The sequence below is a fragment of the Triplophysa dalaica genome, chromosome 10, assembly GCF_015846415.1.
Source record: "Triplophysa dalaica isolate WHDGS20190420 chromosome 10, ASM1584641v1, whole genome shotgun sequence".
In the NCBI taxonomy this organism is placed as follows: Eukaryota; Metazoa; Chordata; class Actinopteri; order Cypriniformes; family Nemacheilidae; genus Triplophysa; species Triplophysa dalaica.
In genome coordinates this window covers 5,137,269-5,158,368 of record NC_079551.1, presented here as the reverse complement: position 1 = coordinate 5,158,368, position 21,100 = coordinate 5,137,269, and the positions used below count along the sequence as shown (strand labels likewise).

The 21,100-nt window shown below is 38.8% G+C and overlaps 3 protein-coding genes across 3 annotated transcripts; all 3 read left to right on the top strand.

The window, feature by feature from the left end:
* Positions 1 to 741: 741 nt before the first annotated feature.
* Positions 742 to 6,424, top strand: bap1 (BRCA1 associated protein-1 (ubiquitin carboxy-terminal hydrolase)). Its single transcript, XM_056759050.1, has 17 exons — positions 742 to 928; positions 1,183 to 1,212; positions 1,339 to 1,393; positions 1,479 to 1,611; positions 1,864 to 1,983; positions 2,094 to 2,155; positions 2,274 to 2,416; positions 2,490 to 2,568; positions 2,865 to 3,003; positions 3,093 to 3,234; positions 3,373 to 3,560; positions 3,748 to 3,878; positions 3,962 to 4,452; positions 4,550 to 4,764; positions 5,109 to 5,201; positions 5,543 to 5,615; positions 5,721 to 6,424. The coding sequence occupies exons 1-17, from the start codon at positions 892 to 894 to the stop codon at positions 5,852 to 5,854; spliced, it is 2,265 nt and encodes a 754-aa protein (XP_056615028.1). The 5' UTR covers positions 742 to 891; the 3' UTR covers positions 5,855 to 6,424.
* On the top strand, positions 6,414 to 15,799 carry LOC130429904 (uncharacterized). The gene is made up of 9 exons (XM_056758747.1): positions 6,414 to 6,597; positions 7,661 to 7,838; positions 7,931 to 8,097; positions 8,195 to 8,371; positions 8,448 to 8,612; positions 11,995 to 12,148; positions 12,918 to 13,051; positions 14,009 to 14,203; positions 14,320 to 15,799. The coding sequence occupies exons 1-9, from the start codon at positions 6,537 to 6,539 to the stop codon at positions 14,451 to 14,453; spliced, it is 1,365 nt and encodes a 454-aa protein (XP_056614725.1). The 5' UTR covers positions 6,414 to 6,536; the 3' UTR covers positions 14,454 to 15,799.
* Positions 15,800 to 16,458: 659 nt separating this feature from the next.
* Positions 16,459 to 20,978, top strand: LOC130429993 (protein shisa-5-like). Its single transcript, XM_056758869.1, has 5 exons — positions 16,459 to 16,864; positions 17,701 to 17,860; positions 18,113 to 18,237; positions 19,430 to 19,639; positions 19,714 to 20,978. The coding sequence occupies exons 1-5, from the start codon at positions 16,804 to 16,806 to the stop codon at positions 19,890 to 19,892; spliced, it is 735 nt and encodes a 244-aa protein (XP_056614847.1). The 5' UTR covers positions 16,459 to 16,803; the 3' UTR covers positions 19,893 to 20,978.
* The last annotated feature ends 122 nt before the right edge of the window (positions 20,979 to 21,100 follow it).

The window sequence follows — 21,100 nt, the reverse complement described above, 5'->3', positions numbered from 1 at the left end:
TAATATTCCCACCTTTTCCTATTGATGATATGCTTTTCTGTTTGTTTGTTCATTGTATTTCTCTGTCACTGTTATCCACAAGTACACTAACAGCACTAAATCTGCAGTAACTGGCAAAAAGGTTAATCCTGATTATTTTTGTAGATTCTATTTAGACATGATCTTATCAAACAGCAATTTAAACACAAAGCAGAGATATAGTTGAACAAAAACAGATAAAACAATTAATGTTAATTTATTATGAAAATACAGTTTTCTCAACTTTTTCTTTAATTCATTAATTTACAAACTCAAATGGGGAACACAAAATATGCATGTGAAAAAACATACACACTTTTCCACAATTCAATTCTAAACATATATAAGTATCAATGTGTATATATAAATCTACACACAATAAAACAACACAAACAAAAAAAATACTTTTTTAATTATTTCCGGGGGTTGCAAGTAACATAAATAAATAAGAAAATACATACAATTATTACCATTCTTAAAAGAAAATACATGCATGGTTTTATAGAATTCGCCAAGGGTTTGATCATCTTTGAATAAGTCTTTTAGAGATTCTAAGTATATTTTACAGTCATTTTTAAAACAATTTATAGAGGATTTACTCTAATTCCACTGAAATTACATTTTATAGTAGAATTTGGCTGGCTCTGTAGTGCAGAGCCACCTAGCGTCTCTTCTTTGTATTACACACAGGCTCATGTCGCAGTTTAATGACGTCATCACCGTCGACGGCTCTGCTCTTTGTGTTTACTAGCCGTCCAAATCGTCCAAAGATGGCTCGAATGTATATAAACAAATGATTTGTACACATTTTCGCTAACATTATGGATTGGTGGATGAATTAACGGGTTTTCGGTGAGCCTGATATCTGCAAAAATGAACAAAGGCTGGCTGGAGTTAGAAAGTGACCCGGGTGAGTCTTTACATAGTCAGATTTATGTCAAACATTACGACTTAACTCGGTATATCAGACTCAAAATAAGCAAAAATGAAATTATATGCTATAATTCAACCTTTCATCTCACTGTTTATTTCTATAGTATAGAGTTGAAATTGTAGATTTTTTTTGTTTACAGAAACGTATAAGAAGTCAACCGTGCTTCATTATTTCAGATAGAGAAATATAAATATAATACTGTTTTTATTACGTATTTTATATTTTTATAGGGTTATTCACACTCTTGGTGGAGGACTTTGGTGAGTTGATAGTCATTGTTGTCATTACATAAATGCATATTGCTTTCCTGGCGGTCATTACTATATATTTGATTTCAGAACAAGTCGAAAAGGGTGTTTTTAAGTGTTAGATTTGTTTGTACACAGGTGTAAAAGGTGTTCAGGTGGAAGAGATCTATGACCTGCAGAACAAATGTCAAAGGTGAACTTACGTCAGCGTACCTAAATCTTGCATAGACTAATGTTGCTGATATCTGAAGTTCTTCTGTATGGTTTCTCCTTCTCAGTCCTGTGTATGGCTTCATCTTCCTCTTCAAGTGGATCGAAGAGCGAAGATCCCGGCGTAAAGTCTCCACGCTGGTGGACGAAACCTCTGTTATTGATGATGAGATTGTGAATGACATGTTTTTTGCTCACCAAGTGAGTTTTTTGTGCTTGATGTTTATTCAATTTGTCTACTTTCCAGAATTATTTGGGCACTTAAACCACACATTTAATATTGTCCTTGCAAACAACATTTTATCATATAAATAATATTATAATGTATTAATATTTGTCCAAGAGCCAACTATATTCTGAGCCATTTCAGGGAGTACCATGGTTTTTAGTTCATGTATAAACCCTTCAAATTAAGTAAATTAACTTGAATAATTTATGTTTTTTTCCGTACAGTTGATACCAAACTCCTGTGCCACTCACTCCCTTCTCAGTGTGCTTCTGAACTGCAGCGGTGTGGAGTTGGGAACCACTTTGAGTCGCATGAAAGCTTTCACCAAAGGCTTCAGTCCTGAGGTCAGTTAAACTATACACACAGACAACACATTTTCTCCCCTCATTCACTATGCAAATACTTGCTTTACATTTTTTCCACAATGTTTGAAAGCGTATTTTTATTTCCTCAGAGCAAAGGTTACGCCATCGGAAACGCCCCTGAGCTGGCGAAAGCCCACAACAGCCATGCAAGGTATTGTCAGGTGTAAATATTTCATTGCAAAACATCAATATATAAAAGCCTGCAAACTAAAATGATTTGATCTGACAATTATCTAGTTTTTTAAAGTAGTTTTTTAATTTCCAAACAGACCGGAGCCACGGCACCTGCCGGAAAAACAGAATGGCATCAGCGCCGTCCGAACGATGGAGGCGTTTCACTTCGTCAGTTACGTGCCGATCAAAGACAGACTTTTTGAGTTGGATGGACTGAAGGTGTACCCCATCGACCACGGTGAGAATTTAAACTCATAAAATACAAATGTATTAATTGTCAGACAGAGAACGAAAATGTATTTCTCGCTCAGGGCCGTGGGGAGAGGACGAAGAGTGGACGGATAAAGCCAGACGCGTTATAATGGAGAGAATAGGACTTGCAAATGCGGGGTAATGTAAATTATAAATACATATTTCATAACCTTAAACATATAGTGCAAGTTGCAACATCTTTGTCATCAATTATTCGTGAAAATCTATGTGTGGCATTTATCAAAGGTTTTATAATATCAATATTTTAAATCATAAGAAACAAATAATACAAATTTCAGTAAAACTAGCAGATAACGTCCTGTTTGAAATGAGATTATGGTTTAAATGACAGGCATTTCAGAGTAACTGTATCAGCAAATATACATATATCATCAAACTGCTGGATTATTTATAATTCCTGCTCACCCTCTCAGAGAGCCGTACCATGACATCCGTTTCAATCTGATGGCGGTGGTGCCAGACCGCAGGATAAAATACGAGTCCAAGCTGGACGTCCTGAAACGAAACAGGCAGATTGTTCTAGAAGCGCTCCAGCAGGTCAGAGAGAAGAAAGTGAGTGTGAACATTTATTCCTCCGAATAAAATCTGTCTGTTGTGCTAAATTCTAACTGAGTTCCTCCACACCCGTGGAAAAACTACAGGTGATTCCGATGTCCCAAAAAGAGACGGGCCAAGACCGTAAACAACAAGACTCCTCATCTTCAGAAGACACGTCACCCGCTGTGAAAAAGGAGGGGGCAGGCGGACCAGTGCCGTTGGATACCGAGCAGACTCCGCCCACAGGTACCCCAGATCTGTTGCGTCTATCCCAATGATGTAGTTACATTGTTCTTTTACCTCCAAATTTCTAAAATCCAGGCAGTGAAGCTGGATCTAATAATCACATTGAAAAATGTAACATGCTTATTCTTCCGATTGTAGAAACTAAGGAAGGTGGTGCCGCTATACCAAGCACTGCTGGAAAAGTCAAAACCACGGCTAAACCTCCTGCCCTGCCCACAGGGGGCGCTCCACCGCCAGCCACTCTGCCTGCTTCTAGTCCCAACCCCATCGTCCAGCGTCTACCAGCCTTTCTAGACAACCACAACTACGCAAAGTCTCCTATGCAGGTGATACAACAAGACAATAATTGCACGATTTTGTTTGAATACAAATTTTTTGTGGCTGTTTTATGTCAAGCAAATATTTATAACTATAGGTCAAAATGTTTATGAATAAGAAAAGAAACGCATCAACAGCTGGGCGTATATGTTGTTCCTGATGTTCATGTCGATGTGTGTTTTTGTTGATTGACAGGAAGAGGAGGACCTCGCTGCGGGTGTCGGTCGTACACGGGCATCCGGTCCCACTCAGCCTCCTTATTCAGACGATGAGGACGACTATGATGCTGAAGAAGAAGAGTGCAGCTCTACAAGTGCCTCCAGCAGGTGTGTGAACTCTGTGCATCAACTCTCTGTTTTCTCTTTGTGAGAAGTTTTGTGGCTTCATCCCCTGTACGTGTAATCTACAGGTTCCGTCGGAAGACGAGTCTCCGCCCCCGAGCCGTGGGCCGCACCGGAGTGAGCGGAGTTAAGGGTATGGAGGGACCCCTAGCGCTCAGCGTTTTAGCTGAGAAACTGAAGAAGGAAGCCCAGAGGAAGGACGCCTTGACGACGGGCTCCACACCTCTGAACGTGCGCACCGAGGGCCGGGGGGGCGGAATCAGCATCACCTCCGCCTGCCAGCCATCGCCCACGCCGAGTAACGAAAGCACGGATACGGCGTCAGAGATCGGAAGCGCGTTCAACTCGCCACTGCGCTCGCCGGCACGATCGCAGGCCGCGACGCGACCCTCCAGCCCCGTGGCGTCCCACCTGGGTCGCGTGCTGTTTGGGGAGGAGGAGGGGCTGCTCAGGTTAGACGCACGTCACAATCGTGCCGTTCGCGACTTGGGGGTGATAGTGAACTCGACGTTACTGCGCCTGCAGGAGGATGGACTCATTTACTCTCTGCCACCTACAGGTATAAGCGTATATATGCATTGGCAAAACATTTGTGTTTATAATTCCTACCCGAAATGTGTTATTAATGCTTTTAAATGAATGAACGATACCCACAGAAACGTTGGAAGGGGTGAAAAAAGAAGTTGGGGTGGAGAAGATGGAGAAGGAGGAGGTGCCTGGTGCAGCGGGAGAGGTGAAAAAGGCATCATCAGTGGAGGTAAAACAGGAAGACGCCAAAGAACCAGAGGACGTCAAACCCGACACCGAGAACCTGGCGGCCGTTAAGATGGAGAACAACAGCAAACCTGCTGGAGAGAAATACACGCCAAAAGTACGACCGAAAACTTTCTGCATTGTTTTATTTCATCAACACTATTACTAGAGATTTTTAAATTAAAAATAAAAGTTGATTGACGATGGTGATGTAGTATTTTATTTACCTACGACGAAAATTACCTTCCAATGGGGTACGAATTAAATGACCTTGAAACTTGAATTAAGTAATTTTTTTATTCCAATGGGAGATATTTTGCCTGTTTTAAGCGAAAACATATTTAATTTTGATATTTGAATATAGACAACAAGACATCGTAAGTCATTTTGCTTCTCAATTTAATGTAGCGGCAAAAAAACTAGGCTTCAATAATGTAAATGTTTATTGCGTTTCCATTTTAGGAGTTATTGGCATTGTTGAAGTACGTGGAAGCGGACATCACCAACTATGAAGTGTGTCTGAAAGAGGAAGTAGAAAAAAGGAAAAAATACAAGGCAAGTATAAGACTATAAGACTTTTACTTTTTTCCCTCAAAATAAAAATGTTCTTACACTTGCTTTCTTACATTTGAAGAGGAAAATTACATCTAAATAAGATTTTGTTAGTCTTTAGACCGTTTCAAACTAATGTCTTAACTTCTGGTAAAAATCAATAACTGTTCAGAAGTTTGAATTGAATTTAATGCAATCAAAGAACTGTAAAATATTAATTTAAATGAACTATGAAATAAATTGTTATACCCAAATACAGACCGGAAGTTAACTTCGGGCCAGGCGTGTGTCCGATGAAACCATCTATAGCATGAGAAACATAGTAACGCTGTTGTTCTTTTCAGATCGATGACCAAAGAAGAACTCACAACTACGACGAGTTTATCTGCACCTTCATCTCAATGCTGGCACAAGAAGGTATAAACCGTCTCTTTGTATAATCGTGTCCACCTCTCCACCAAAACGCGTAACTCAGACATTCCCTCTTTTTTTGCTTCTCTCTATTTTTCTGATGATCTACAGGTATGTTAGCAAGTCTAGTGGAACAGAACATCTCTGTTCGTCGACGGCAGGGCGTCAGCATCGGCCGACTGCACAAACAACGCAAGCCTGACCGACGGAAGCGCTCGCGGCCGTACAAAGCCAAGCGTCAATGAACGACGTGAAAAAAGCAGATGATACAGACAGTTGTTTTGTAAATATCGAACACTTAAATCAGCCGCTCGAGGACTAGACAATGCCAACACATCTCACTTCAGGAGATGAACGACTGTACCAGACACCTCACTATGCTGATTGAAATATTCTTCTTCTTCAGCTTTTTCGTTTGGTTGTTTGAGATCAACAGTCCATCAACATGACCAAACATACAACAAAAAACTTGTGATGTTACTAAATGGGCCAAGTAGAGTTGCTCGGGGTCCGCAATTTTCATTGTTTTAAACAACCCTTGGTTGGCACCGAGACATTTGAAGATCGCAAACCTTAAGACAAGGTTTTGGTTTAATTCACACAATCATCAAGTATTTAAATGTAGTAAAAATTGAAATGGTTTCTTTTATCATTTATTTCTATTGAGGCTTGTTGTGGATAAGGACACCAGTGAGTGTTTGTCTCAGACACGCTGGGTCTGTATTTCTGTCTGTATATATGTATTTGTGTATCATCTGATGTCTTGCATAGGACCGTCAGATCTAGGTAATAAAATAAATAGGTTTCAAGTTCAAGGGTGGTGCTTGTTTTACTTTCATTTCGTAGTATTTTGAACGGGAGGGGCACCACCTCTCCTCCACGTGCCTTATTAGTAACTGCGATAGGTGACCCACCAAGAGCTCCGCGATGACCTCTCCCGCCGCGGTATTTCCGATCCTGTTCGCGGTATTATTTGAGGCGACATCAGGTGAGTGAAAAGGAGTTTGTTAAAGTTGAAGCGCGTTGGTCTGTCCGCTTGAAACGACGCTTTCCCAACGCTTGGTGTTTCCCAATCCTGCACGTTTTAGCGTTTATTTGGGTAATTTAACGCGACTGAATTATTCTCGAGTTACATTTGAGGTCATTTTTCGACGCGCTTTTACGCAGCACATTTACATACATTTTACATTTTTAGGCATTTGGCAGACGCTTTTATCCAAAGCGACTTAAATTGCTTTATCCTATACATTTTACATAGGCATTTGCAATCCCCTGGGTTCGACCCCACAACCTTGCGTTCAATGCTCTTACTGAGCTACAGGAAAGCTACGCGTATGTTTCCGTGCAATGGCGGTTCATGTCGAAACACCTTTTCGTCGCCAACACCTTTTCAACTTTGGCATTATTTGATTTGAATGTTTATATATTGTTAGGGACAAATTGAATATGTAGGAAAACGTCCTCAACCTCGTACATATCCAACGTTTACGTCAATATGCATAGTTCTTATATGTGACCCTGGACAACAAAACCAGTTTTATGGGTCAATTTCTCGAAATTGAGATTTTTACATCATCTGAAAGCTGAATAAATACGATTTCTGTTTATGTGTGAGTTGTTAGAATAGGACGATGTATGGCTGAGATACAACCGTTTAAAACTCAGGAATCTGAGAGTGCAAAAAAATCTAAATATTGAGAAAATGGTCTTTGAAGTTGTTAATCAAAGGCACTGTGGTAGGCCATCCATTTACAAAAAAATAGTTTTTATATATTTAAGGTAGGAAATGTACAAAATGTCTTCGTGGAACACGATCTTATATCCTTATGATTTTTGGCATCAAATAAAAATCGTTAATTTCGACCCGTACAATGTATTTTTGTCTTTTACAAAAAATTCCCGTGCTACTTAGGACTGGTTTTGTGAACCAAGGTCACATATTTAAATTGGTCACTAAGTGATTTCTTTCAAAATGTTCATATTGTATAATAGAATAACATAAAAATTTTGCAATAATATTCAGTCATTATTTTGTTGTTTGCTTTGTTCAGCTAATGATGCATGTCAGTTCCACACAACCAGCAGCGGTGTACAAAAGCCCTTTGATTTTTGTGGTATCCCGGTTTCGTGGGATGGTAGCAGGTTCTGCTGTGGGACATGTGATGATCGATACTGCTGCGCTGATCCGCAGAAAAAATTAAGCAGTGAAGCACAACGGGCCTGTTTAAGGTAAGGATTTACATTGCATTTCTCATTTATGACTGAAATAAAATGATGTCATATTTTCCAGATAAAATTGTGTTTCTTTTATTTTTTTTAAGGAAATTATTTGATAATTTAAGGATACGTCCATCTACAGGTGCCGACGATGTGACGATCATTGCCATCATGGTGCCCATAATAGGGTTGGTATTCCTCTCCGTCCTGTTCATCGTCTGCTGGGTCCATCCTCGCTGCATTCTCTATAAGAAGTGTCGAAACCTAACACGTAAGTCTACGATTCATCTTCCTGCAAAAATGTGAAAGCTTCATCTAAACAGACCGGTTCATTCGTACTCAACGTTGTGAGGCCTTTGATTCATAAGGAGCTACGATTGGAACCGTCGTGACTACGCACTTCCTTCCGCATCAGACTGTCATTAATGGAGGTCAGTACCCAACACACCAAATGCTGCCAAATAACCCGGAGTACGGCGGCCAACCCGTGCCAACTGGACCGTATCAGGGACAGCGATGTTTACCACCACCTTATCAGCAGGCTGGTAAGAGCTTCAGACAGACCTGAAAAAGAAGTTGTTGGAGATGAGTAAAATTGACATTGTCCTTTGTTTCCAACAGGTGCGGGATATCCTATTCCTTACACTCAGCCTCCATACATCTGCGAACAGTATCCCGTACATCCACCAGCTCCATCAGGTGTTGCTCAAAATCAGGTCCCCAGAGACTACAAGCCAATACCAGCCTTCAATCCTGTTTACGTGGGATCATCAAAGACCGGTTACTAAATCACAACCTTATGTTACAAAGTTCTTGTTTGAGGGATTGTGGTGCGATGGCAATTGCGCAGTTGTGTTTAGATTTTTCAGTATTATAGTTGCATTGAACTAGCGTTTATAGTCGCATTAGTGGCATCTTTTGCTTTTTGTTTTTTATATACTTTAACCTTCATATTTACTTCGACCACAAGCTGTATTTGGTACGTGATGCAGTCTTATTCCTTAAGTTGTAGTGCAAGTGATTACACCCAATTCAAATATCAGTACATTTTGCTTTATTGGTTGACTATGACAACTTAGTATAAATGTTAAACTGATCAGTGTTTTATGTTTACAAACTGAGACATTTCTTTACATTTTTATATATTTTTTTGTTACATTATGTTGTGTCGAATCCCTCGATTGACATCTGGACCAAATTTAACTTTAAATTCTATCGTGTAACATGTTACATCTAACGTTTGTTGTCGAACTGACCAATCCTCAATGTAAATGGGTTTTTTAATTTGCATCCTGTTGTTTGAGATTCAATGTTTGACAAGTGTGTCTTCTTTTGTTCTCGGATATACACGTTAAAAGAAAAAAGTTCAAGTTGTGTTGGTTTTTCCAGTTTCATGCCAGCAGTTTTTTGAATGCGAGTGGAAGTCGATTAATCCTATAGCTGCTCTATTGTATCACATCATACTGACAACTGTACATTTTGACAACATTGTATATAGATAGATGTGTTAATGTGGAAGCTGTAAAATGGCCTCCATAGTTCTGCTTCGCCTGTTCCTTATTCCATGTTACAGCTGGTAAGTGATGATAAAAGGAAATGCTTTGAATATTATTATACGAGTTTGTCCAATGGCTCCAGAGTATTTACATACAGTTTTAAAATAATGTAAAACACTTAATGAATATCGTTTTTTTAGCAATCCTTATTAAATTAACAACTCGATAAAGTTATGAATATTTATTAAATGTCAGAGTCCCTGTGAAGTAAATAAAAAAATTATTAGCTTCTCATGAAATATTGCAGCGCCTGTAGTAAATAGCTTATCAATATGGGTCCTTTTACTTTTAAAACTCATAATCCAAAGTTAAAATCTGAAAATGCACTTCCATCTTTACTATCCATCTGAAATGATGAAAATTAGACGCCTTGATGGCGTTAACTAGACGGCTTCGCCCAGGACTGGACTGGGAAGAAAAATCTGGTGCATTGTCAAGTCTGTCGACCAGGGGGTGGCATGCATACATGGCTTCTGCTTTCGCATTGCATGCATTCGCATTTCTAATACGTCCATCAGAGGGGAACAAGCGTCCATTCCGGCCCCATACGTTAGCGGCCCACCGGGAAAACTCCCAGAACGCCAGTCTGCCCCTGGCATCGCCGGAGCCTCCGTTAACTACTCCCCTTCAACTGTCAGTCTGCAACCAGTTTCATTTAAAGATCAATGCAACAGCTTTTTTAAACATCCTAATTAATTTGCACAGAAAAACGTAAGCCACGCCCACTCATTTTCTCCTTTGAAATTCCTTTTCACTCGGAAATTTGTCCGTAGACGGAAGTAAAAGGTATCGCAATTTCAGGTAGCATGGGCCTATTCTGTGGACGCAAAACCAGTACAAGTCAATGGGTACCACAGTTACCGACGTTCTTCGAAATATCTTCTTTTGTGTTCTGCGGAAATGATGACAGATTTTTGTGTGAATTGTCACTTTAAGTTCAGTGGTACTGGATTTAACGTTAAAGGGACAGTTCACCCAAAAATTAAAATTCTGTTCATTTATTCACATTCACATCAGTTACTAAGCCAAAGATGTCTTTCACATCGGTGTTTTGTTGCCATGCACTATTGACCTGAAAACGTCATATTATTGTTTTACTCTTCTACATGCTTTTTTGTCATAGTCCGTTGACTATCACCGTGTCTACACCCACAAGGTGAAAAACAAATGGGGTTTTTCACACCGCATCCAGTGGAGACAAAACGTAATATAATAATGGGTTCTTTAGCGTTTCTAATGTCTTTTGTTATGTCGCGTCATCCAGGTGTAGACACGGTGTCAGACTCTCTTTTAATTGTGACCAACAACCTGCATCAATACCTGGCAAAAAATATCAAAATAAAAAAACCTTGGGCGTGATATTTTCATACATTATTCTAGACTGACATACAACGCTACTACTGATTGTCAGGTTTTTCAAACAACGTATTTCAAAGTCCTCTGCATAAATGTAACCACATTAATAAAACACATCCAATTGACATTTACATTACATCAGCAAATGCTTTATGACACTTTCTGTTTTTTTCAAAGCATACCACACGGATGATAAAAACTACAGTATAATCTAGTATAGTATACTGTAGTAAATTAAGTCTATTTGAACTAAATCACAGAGGCCGCGAAGGTTGTTTGTCCAAGCTGGAGAATGTCTGCTAGAAACATAAAAGTTCATTTGAGTAAAGGACGATTATGGATTATTGTATGAAACCTGTAAGTGACAGAAGAAAGAAACAATGTGCGTCTCTTCATAATTCTGCGTAGATTTTTGTGCAAATGTAAAAAAATGGTTTTAATATAGGAAAAGCAGCATTTTTTTAGATTGATTACCACTTGCTATACCACATTTTTTAACAACAAATATCATGGTAAAGCAATGGTTAATATAATAAATATTATTCATGTGCATGTGTGTGGATCTTAGCTACTCTTCAAAATATCCTCTATTGTCTTCTGCGGAAGAAAGAAAGTCTTACAGGTTTGATATGACAAGAGGGTGAGTAACAGATGACCGAAATTTCATTTCTGCCTGAACTATCCCTTTAAAGCCTTACGTTGACAGAGGTAGTCTACGAGTATCAAAGCCAGACTGCAATGCAACCCTGAGTTTATTAGACAATAGGCCACAGATGGAATTTTGTCTATTGGTTACTTTGTTTAGGGGATGGCATTAAAAAAATATATAACATATTAAACTTTCAGTTTCATTTTACCAGTAAATCACGACATGCTTGCATGGGAGGGGAAGTAGGTGAATCCGGAAGCTGTTATAAATTGTGCAACAGAAGTGTTGATTGGTTACGCACACCAAATAAATATTCATGAGTCTTCACAAGGGTGATTCGACCACCCTGTAGACATCATCAGATGTCAGGGAAGTGTTGAAGACTAAAGCTGTGCGATGGCCTCCAGAGCTCTGCTTCATTTGTTCCTAGCTGGGGGGTTTTTCCACGTGACAGCTGGTAAGTGAAAGTAAAATGCTTCAAACTTGGTTTTAGAGTACTTATACATGCTTTTAAGTAATGTATTAGTATTAACATTCAATGTTTGGATCCAAACTAAGGGTCTTAAAATGTCATCATCTCGTTCATTTGGTCTTTTATGTATTTTAGCTGATGATTGCTTAAGCTACACAACCAGTGGTGGCTCTTATAATCCCTCCAAGAGCTGCAGTTATGGGTTCTGCTGTGGGACTTGTGAGCACAGATACTGCTGCCCGTTTGAAGCAAACCGCTTTTCAGAGAGCGCTCAACTCACCTGCAGTGTGTAAGAAGCTTAGTTCCTGTAGGAAAAATGAAATGTACATTATTTTTTGATGTTCGTGCCGCTATATATTCTTAATGTAAGGAAAGGTGCTGTCAAACTCCATAATGACAAAAATGAAACGATAGCATTAAAATTAATTTCATGTCTGTCGAAACTGTCATTTGGTTTGAGTCGTATAAGGACTTATATTTGATGACCCACATGGTGCTGTTTTTTGTTTCATCAATAGTCATTTAGTTTCATCGTGAGTTGTAAATCAGATTCTTTAGTATCTGTACTTATTCAATGTTTCTTTTAAATGTTACTAACCGGGAATAAATTAAAACACAAAATATTTAATTTTGTGAAGTTTTCATCGCATTGACCTGCCCACCACTTCCTATAGAGAACTTGTGGTCGCTTCAGGTTGCATGTTGCACAATGCGAACAATAAGATTTTAGCAGTCACTTCCTGTAGTGTGCGGTGGTCTTGTAATTATCGTTTCATATAAAAACTGAACATACAAAACTATAACATTCACATTTGTAAAGTCAACACGAATGCAATGAGACAACACATGTTATTTTTCCACATTCATCGCATTCAAAGTTGCAGAACTTCTGCTTTGAAACACACAAACGTTGGTTTTTGATTTCCTCCACCAGCAAAGCCGCAGTCATGTGTTGGGTTCCCAGAAAACACTTGACTGATGTACGAAATCCTAAATGCACTTTCAGTCAGTTTGTGCAAATGACAACTATAAAAAAATGTGTTTCTAATGCTTCTTAGCAGGTCTTACGTGTCCGGGAGCGAGCCCTTAAGCACCACTGGCATTGTGTTTACGATTGCGGGGATTGCCATCGTCTTCATTGCGATCATCACCTGTTGCTGCTGCTGCTGCTCTTGCTGCCAAAGTCAAAGACGTGAGTTATCACTCTCTAATATTGAAGTAAATCTTAAGCACTACACATCTCAAGCTGAATTTTCTTCTTTACAATGTTCTTGTGCATTAATATAATGGCAGATTAAGAAAAAGCTGGAATGGAAATGAGAGGACGCGTTATTTGGGATGGTTGAAGTATTTGTAACGCTTTGTAACGGGAATGTTGGTGTTTGATGCCGTTTGTTGCCTTAAAGGGACAGTTCACACAAAAATTTAAATTCGGTCTTCATTTGCTCACCCTCGGATTGTTCCAAACCTGTCTTTGTTCTGCTAAACACGAAGGAAGATATTAGTAAGAATGTCAGTAACCGAGCAGATCTTGGTATTTATTTTTCCAACTGTGGCATTAAATAGGCCGCAAGATCTGCTCGGTTTCTGACATTCTTTCAAATATCTTAATTTTTGTTTAGCAAAACAAAGACATTTATACAGATTTGGATCAAACACTGAATTTTCATTTTTGTGTGGCATTTCCCTTTAAGTTTCCGTGTATAGCTTAAGATTTAAGATCCATAGTCATTACATGAAGGAAGTACATTTTAAGAGTTAGACTGAAGACTATTAGATTAATTACATTCATTTTAAAAAGATAATTTCCCACATCGAAAAACTATTTACAATAAACGCTGCAATATTTCATTGAAAAAATAGCCATCTGATTTTTTTATTTCACTGGGACTTTAAACGCCAGGAATTTTGTAATTTAATAATTTTCATTATTGCTGTATTATTTATTTTTCCAACTGTGGCAGTAAATAGGTCGCAAGATCGGCTCGGTTACTGAAATTCTTTCAAATATCTTCCTTTGTGTTTAGCAGAACAAAGACATTTATACAGATTTGGAACAAACACTGAATTTTCATTATTGGGTGATAAGTTTCTGTGTTCCTCTGTATATGGTGTTTATCTGCATTTTTTACTTCCATTTTTCACACAGCTATGGTGGGAACAACAACTACTACAGTGGTAAACACACAATGCAATATGCAGCAGCCCATGGTACAGGGAGGTCAGTACCCAGCATACCAGCCTGTGCCCACACAGCCGGCTTACGCAGGGCAACCCATGCAAGCCGGACAATACCAGACACAGCCGTATGTCGCGGGTCCCCCACCTCCATATCATACAGTCGGTAAGAATCGGCAACATGCCTTGAAGCATATCCATCCAATATGGGAGCGTTACTATTACTTGAAGCAGGGAGATGAAGAAACTCAATTGGTCAAATGAATGTCCTCTCTTTTCCAGCAGGCCCCGGTCAGCCCCCGTACCTGATGCACACAGCTGCTCAGGAAGGTTACGCTAACCAGCCACAAACAGACGCCTTTAATCAGCCAGCCTATAACCCGTCCTACATGCAGACACCAAACTGCGGTTACTAAACCACAGACGTCTGTCACATCAGTCATCTGTGGATTGTGTAGGACTAGGCACTTTCCTGCATCACCATGAAAATGCCTTTTTATCGCTTCTTATAGTCAGTTGGCTTAGACTCTCTCTCTCAAAACAACATCGGTCTTTGCCTTGCAAGTGTGCCTTGCAACTAATTTATTGTTACTTAAAACAGCATTTCCAAAACTTATTTCAGGGTCCACATATATAGGTATAATCTGACCAAACAAAACATTTCGAATATAACTTTTAAATATAAAATCGCACATTTTATTTTCAATGTTATTCGTGAATCCTTTTGTTTCGTTTGCAATGCAAATTGCCCAATGGTGAGATATTCAAACCATTTTCATTCATACACATAACCACTATAGTGGGTGCCTGACCAACAGTATGAATACCGCTTAAAGGTCCACTTTGTATTATAGGGTGTATCTTTTGACGTAAATGCAATATAATATCCACAACTATTTCTTCAGAGGTGTATAAAGACCTTACATTATAAAGTGTTATGTTTTTATTATTTTAGAATGAGCTATTTCTATCTACATACACCACAGGTCCACTTACATGGAACTTGCCATGTTGTTTCTACAGCAGCCCTAAACAGATAAACTGTGTTACAGAGCGTGTTTTGTACTGTAAAAACGTCATCTCCTTGGACAAAGAAGCGAAAACGTGATGACATGTTGGTCCTGTGTCAGCCACCGTAGTGCTTCGAAAGGGAGGGGTGAGTGGTGGACTGAGACATTGGTTGCAATTCGCAACCACACAACTAGATGCCGCTAAAATCCACACATGGAACTTTAAAGCAATATAACAACAGACATTAAAATGGAAAAAAAATCATGCACATTTCTCACAATATAAAATATGAAATAAATGATATAAAATGTGCACAAACGCTTTTACAGAATAAATGTATATCAATGTAACAGAACCTTGTTTCAGGTTTCTTAAAGCTTTGGGATTCCTTTCCTCTTGTTTTGCACTTTTTTGTTATATTTTTGTTACATTATTTTGTTAAGATAAATGAATGTATCACTTGGCCTTTTTTACTTATTAAAATGTAAGGTTTTCAACCTGTAAACCCATTTCATAAACTTGATTTCATTTGATTGTAAGCTGTGTAAACTATGCTGTGCTTTATCTTTTGTAAATATTTATCTGGCTGGAAGACGAAGTGGGTGTTTTTCTCTATGTCATACATGTCATACATTTTTGACCATGATACTGTAATAAACAAGTCTAAGCTATGTTTTCCAACAATGTATGATCAAACTTTATGCATAAATTTACAGTATTTGCATTACACAATAAAATACTAAAAAGTAAACTTTACTATTATTCATTACATTTGCGAACATTTTGGACACTTACTGGTTCTTTAAATACTATCATGGAGTAACACTTGTTAAGCTTCCTTAAGTTGCTGTGGTAAAAAAAACAGAACATTTGAGGCCTTTGAAGCCAAACATACGTCATTTAAGATTGATAGTTATTACAGGAAGGAAGTACATTTTCAGAGTTTGACTGAAGATTATGAGGGCACATTCATTTTAAAAAGATAATTTCCCTCATCGAAAACTATTTACAATAAACGCTGCAATATTTCATGGATAAATAGCCATTGATTTCTTTTATTTCACTGGGACTTTAAACGCCAGGAATTTATTTATCTGTATTATTGCTGTTGGTGGTTTTATGTAGTTTCCCTACATATATCATTAATGGGGATGAAAAGCTTGTTTATCAGACAATGTAAACCTGATAAATAAAGAAAAGGAAAAACAAATGTATTTTCTTTTAAAAAACACTATCATGCACGGTTTGCATATTCACTCAACACACATTACCATTATCAACCTCCAGGGGGCGCTGTATTTCCATCAAAACCAATAAACAAATGGGCAATTATGTGATGCTTTATATATCTTTCGCTTAGTTTTTATAAACATTCATTCAGACGATTTAGGAAAAGCATGCGTGTCATAATTAAACATTTAAAACATGTTTTTCCTGTTTCCTGCCTTCGATTTCGTTTATCCCAAACAACATCCAGTATGGGAGGGGCTGTTTTGTCTCTGTTGCGGGTCCGACAACTCTTCCGCAGGTTTCTTTGTGATTCACTTACGGCGACGGTTAACCTCGTATTCCGAGATTTTCCGACCTCGTCCCGCGGCCACAACCCGAGCAGTTAAACATTAATGACACGCGTGACAGCTCTTTGTTCTTGAAGCCCACGGCAGGATTCCACGCAGACACGTCGGTGCGGTGTAGGCGTCGTTTCATATTACATCGTCCGCACTCATCGCGCTAGTGAAGGGGAGACGCTGCGCTATGGCCTCCGCCGTCCCGGTTCTTTTGCTCCTTTCAGCGGCTTTATTCACGACGACAGTCGGTAAGAGAAACGGGGATTCTGGTGGATCCGTATAAACTTGTTAAACCGGGCGGTTTATGCGTTAATAAGTACTAACAGATGGCTGGACAAGGGTAACGCGCACGTTAGCGTGTTAAAACGTAGCGTGCGTAAAGTTACATTTCATAGCGCGCTATAATTTGCATCGACACTATTCTCGTTATTATTAAAAATCAAGCTTTTATGTGTGATTTTTTTTTTCAAATGTTTTTTCATTAGTGATAATCTTCAATTTATAAACAAGCCACGTTTTTTTTACAACAGTTATCATAGTTAACGATGTTATTTATGCTAACCAGACATTTGGTCTCGCGATTTTCCTAAAACCATGGCAACACAAATGGCTCAACAATACAAACAAAACATACTTGAACTATAGTGAAGTCAGTATTACTTTTCATAAGGGTTAACTTTGTAAAGTCATCGTATGCCATTAGTTAATAAATAGGTCATTTTGGTTATAACCAAACAATCTATGTAAATTCTGTAATGCGTTTTTATGTGATGTGTCATGAATCAAGTTTTAATAGCGTGAAACCGAACAGTGATTCATTTCTCCATATCACGAATCTTGAAAATATGCTCACAAGAAATGAAACACAACCTGAAATATGACTTTGTTTTTCTCTTCTCTGTATTTTGTGATTTTTAGACCTAAATCATTATATTGGTCCCATATGTTTATCACTGGGTTTTGTATATATCTTACCGATAAAACGCATTAAAAAGTGCTTGTGAACTTTGAGTTGAGTTTAGTAGTGTTTTTCTATTACCTGAAGAAGAACTGCGATGATAACATTTCTTTTGTCTTTGTTTAGCTGATAATGATTGTGAAAGCTACATTACAAGCAATGGCCTTTACAAACCATCCATTGAGTGCAACATCCTACAGTTCTGTTGTGGAAACTGCAACGACAGATTCTGCTGCTCCAACCCGTTGAATATTTTCACCGAGGAAGCTCAAAACGACTGTATTTTGTACGTTTACCCTTTCTTGATAGTTTACCTTTCTTGGAATAGTTTGTCAATGAAAACGTGTCCAAATAGAGGAAATAATGTGTCGTTATTAATCATAAAATATGGAGGAAACTGTGTGTTTTGCATCTGTTTCAGGAAGGAAGGAAATTATATAAGCCACTTCCTCAATAAATAGATAAGAATCTCATCAATAAACCAGCTGTACACAAAAAATGTGTTTGTAATAATTGTTTTTTTGTAAATCGCCTGCAGCAATGACTTCAAGCCTATCGCTATTGGCGTATCGGTGGCGGCGATCGTAATCTTCATCATCTTCTTCATCGTCTGCTGCGTCTGTCCCTGCTGCTGTCTCTATAAGATGTGCAGGAAACCCGCACGTAAGTATGCCCGCTCCCAACGTCCGAACGGTGTGCTTATTTTAGGTCTCTGATCAAATGTAAGCAAAATGTGTAAACCGCCTTTTAAAATCATGCCGGGAGAACATAAGAGGAACATGGACTGATTTATTTATATATTTACTTATATGTTTGGGGAAGAAGGAGAGGATTGAAGCAATGTCACCAAGCATTTGTGTTTAGACACTTTTTTTGTATATGGTACACAACGTTGTCGTGAGTGTGTTCTTACTTTGACGTTTGCCGACCGTTTTTAAAGCGTAACACTTTGTGTGGCCTTTGTAAAGAAGGTAACGGTCGTAAATAAAAGACTGAGGAGCTTGTTTATTACGGCCCTTAAAAATAAGTATACTACGAGTTTGTTTGATTAAGTATTCTAAAGCAAAGTATATATTTTAGTAGATACTAGTATTAGTATACATGTAAGTGTACTAGTTTAATTTTACTAAACTGGGCTACTTTTTATTTAATTAAATAATACTTTTCCATGACTTTTTTATTGAATTACTTTTTTAACTTGATTACTTAATAATAATTATTCATTACATTTATAAAGCGCTTTTCTGGAAACTCAACGCGCATTACATGGAAGGGGGAATCTCCTCAACTAACATTATTTTTAATATTTATGTATTTATTATAATAAAAAAAAAAATCGTATTTAGTTTAAAAGTACACGTATAGCACACTTGAATAAACGTGTTGGGTGAGTGTCAATCATGTGATGGTTCACAGTTGCGTCAGCATACTTTCACCTCGCCTGTGCTTCTTTGCTTAATAATTAAAGTCTGTTTCAAGCACTCTTGAAATAATTTAAGGGCAGATTTTTTTGTAGCAGTTTAAGACTTTTGTCTTACCTCACAGTCTATGATACAAACACAGGAATGCGAGTCTCTTGGCTCCGGTTGGTGGAAAAAATGAATGCTGGAGCATTCTGGGATACCCCACCCAGGGTGACTCATTGTGTCTACAGCAACCACGAGGGGGGGGGGGATCGTGAATGCGTGTCATTGACTTAATGGTGAAGGATGCAGATCGCACATTGTTATTTCATGTCTCGAGACGTCTGTGATTCAATGAAATAATTTATAAAACGTTTACGTTGTAAACTGAGCTTATGTACTTAAACCCATCACAATCGCTTCTTATTCGTCACATGTTTCTTCCTTTATAGCCATAGTGACGACGACAACGCACACAGTCATAAGCGCACAATACCCTCAGCAGCCCGTCGTCCCGGCCGGTCAGTACCCACCATATCAGCCTGTGGGCCCTCCGGCTGGATACAGAGGTCAGCCGGGTTATGGTGGACCCCCTATGCCAACCGGACCATATCAGGGTCAACCGTACATAGCAGGACCACCGCCACCATATCAGGAGGCTGGTAAGCTCTACAGACACACCCGCCAGCTTGCATTTCCTGTTTATCATGAAAATAAACTAAAACTGTGTTTACAGGCGGTCCAGGATATCCTGCTCCCTACAGCCAGGCAGCGTTTGATGGCGGTCAGGCCTCGTACCCCGTCCAACCACCCGTTCATCCTGGTTTGGCTCAGCCGGCCCCACAGACAGGCTACAGCTCGACTCAACCGGCGTACAACCCCGCCTACATGGAACCACCAAAGACCGGTTTCTGAACCACAAGCACCAGTTACATCAGCGGGACGTGAACGTGACCGAACAAGACACTTTCATGTAGCGAACGGCTTGTGTGGGCACAATCCTGCCGTCAGGACTAAAACGACTGACATTTATTTCTGTTTCTTTAAACTTTTCCTTTCATTTTATATAAGTCTAGTTTTATCCACTCCTGCAGTCATCTAGGTGAAGCCATATTTTTAGCGTCGTGTTCTGTTAGTTTTTCTCGATTTAGCAAAGCGAAAATGGTTTGAGAATTGAAAACCTTCATCGAAAGTACTTGTTTCTTATTTGAATGCCTTTGGAGCCTTATATAAGAGGCGCTTTGCATTATTTTTCAACAGGAATATTTGCACAAAACAGAGAATCTAGGTTGGTCGAATTCGAATGGGAATGTGACGCCAGTCTGCCGTTCAGCTTAATGTTGTATTCGAGTTTGTACATCTGTGAAAGTACATTCGTGCTTTAAATGGGCTTTCATGTACGAGAATCCAGAATATGCCTTGTTTCATATTGCACCAAACGACACGGACGTGTTGATCGCAGGGTTCCCACGGCATGTTTAAGTTACTTACCGGAATATGAAGTATAAGCAGATGTTATTTTAGTTGGGTTAACCTTGCATTTAGCCACGTAAATTCTGCATTTGCACAAGATGTAGCAAAGTGGGAACCCTGGTATTAGAAAGCAGAGAAAACATCAACTATAGTTTTGTTAAACGAGGGCGACATCACACTGTAGAAATTTCCCTTGTGACTTCTTTCCTTGAGGGTCAAAAATGCAACTTCACAGACCAAATATAGCATTTCAATGTAGCATACGCAAGGTTAGAAAGAGGGTGAAATATTTAAATGTTGTCTTCATATATATCCGGAGTGAAGCGGTTATATATTTGGCAGTCCTTCTATCGGTACACTCAAAACTTCCACACGCTTTGCTGGTTTCGTCATATTCTTGAAGTTTATACATGTGTGTAAAGGTCAAAGTAATCTGTGTTTTATGTTCAAACGTTTGTTTTCAAGCATCTCCATGTTTGCAGCAGCAAATAAAACCCTGTTCTTATGCTCAAAACATCAGTCTGAAATGTCAAATTGTTTACCAAAAAACAAGTTTAACCCACTGTTTTCCATTCGTCTACAATGTTTGACCTATACAGAAGAGGGCTTACAAAAAGTTTCCAGGAAGTAAAGTTTGTCATGAGTCCTAG

Excerpts from the sequence above, each read along its gene's own strand:
- bap1 (XM_056759050.1), top strand. The coding sequence starts at position 892 with ATGAACAAAGGCTGGCTGGAGTTAGAAAGTGACCCGG. Across the intron at positions 2,569-2,864 it reads ATAGGACTTGCAAATGCGGG|AGAGCCGTACCATGACATCC; the intron begins GTAATGTAAATT and ends TCACCCTCTCAG. Across the intron at positions 4,765-5,108 it reads GAGAGAAATACACGCCAAAA|GAGTTATTGGCATTGTTGAA; the intron begins GTACGACCGAAA and ends TTTCCATTTTAG.
- LOC130429904 (XM_056758747.1), top strand. The coding sequence starts at position 6,537 with ATGACCTCTCCCGCCGCGGTATTTCCGATCCTGTTCGCGGTATTATTT. Across the intron at positions 8,372-8,447 it reads ACCACCTTATCAGCAGGCTG|GTGCGGGATATCCTATTCCT; the intron begins GTAAGAGCTTCA and ends TGTTTCCAACAG. Across the intron at positions 14,204-14,319 it reads ACCTCCATATCATACAGTCG|CAGGCCCCGGTCAGCCCCCG; the intron begins GTAAGAATCGGC and ends TCTCTTTTCCAG.
- LOC130429993 (XM_056758869.1), top strand. The coding sequence starts at position 16,804 with ATGGCCTCCGCCGTCCCGGTTCTTTTGCTCCTTTCAGCGGCTTTATTC. Across the intron at positions 16,865-17,700 it reads TTTATTCACGACGACAGTCG|CTGATAATGATTGTGAAAGC; the intron begins GTAAGAGAAACG and ends GTCTTTGTTTAG. Across the intron at positions 17,861-18,112 it reads GCTCAAAACGACTGTATTTT|CAATGACTTCAAGCCTATCG; the intron begins GTACGTTTACCC and ends AATCGCCTGCAG.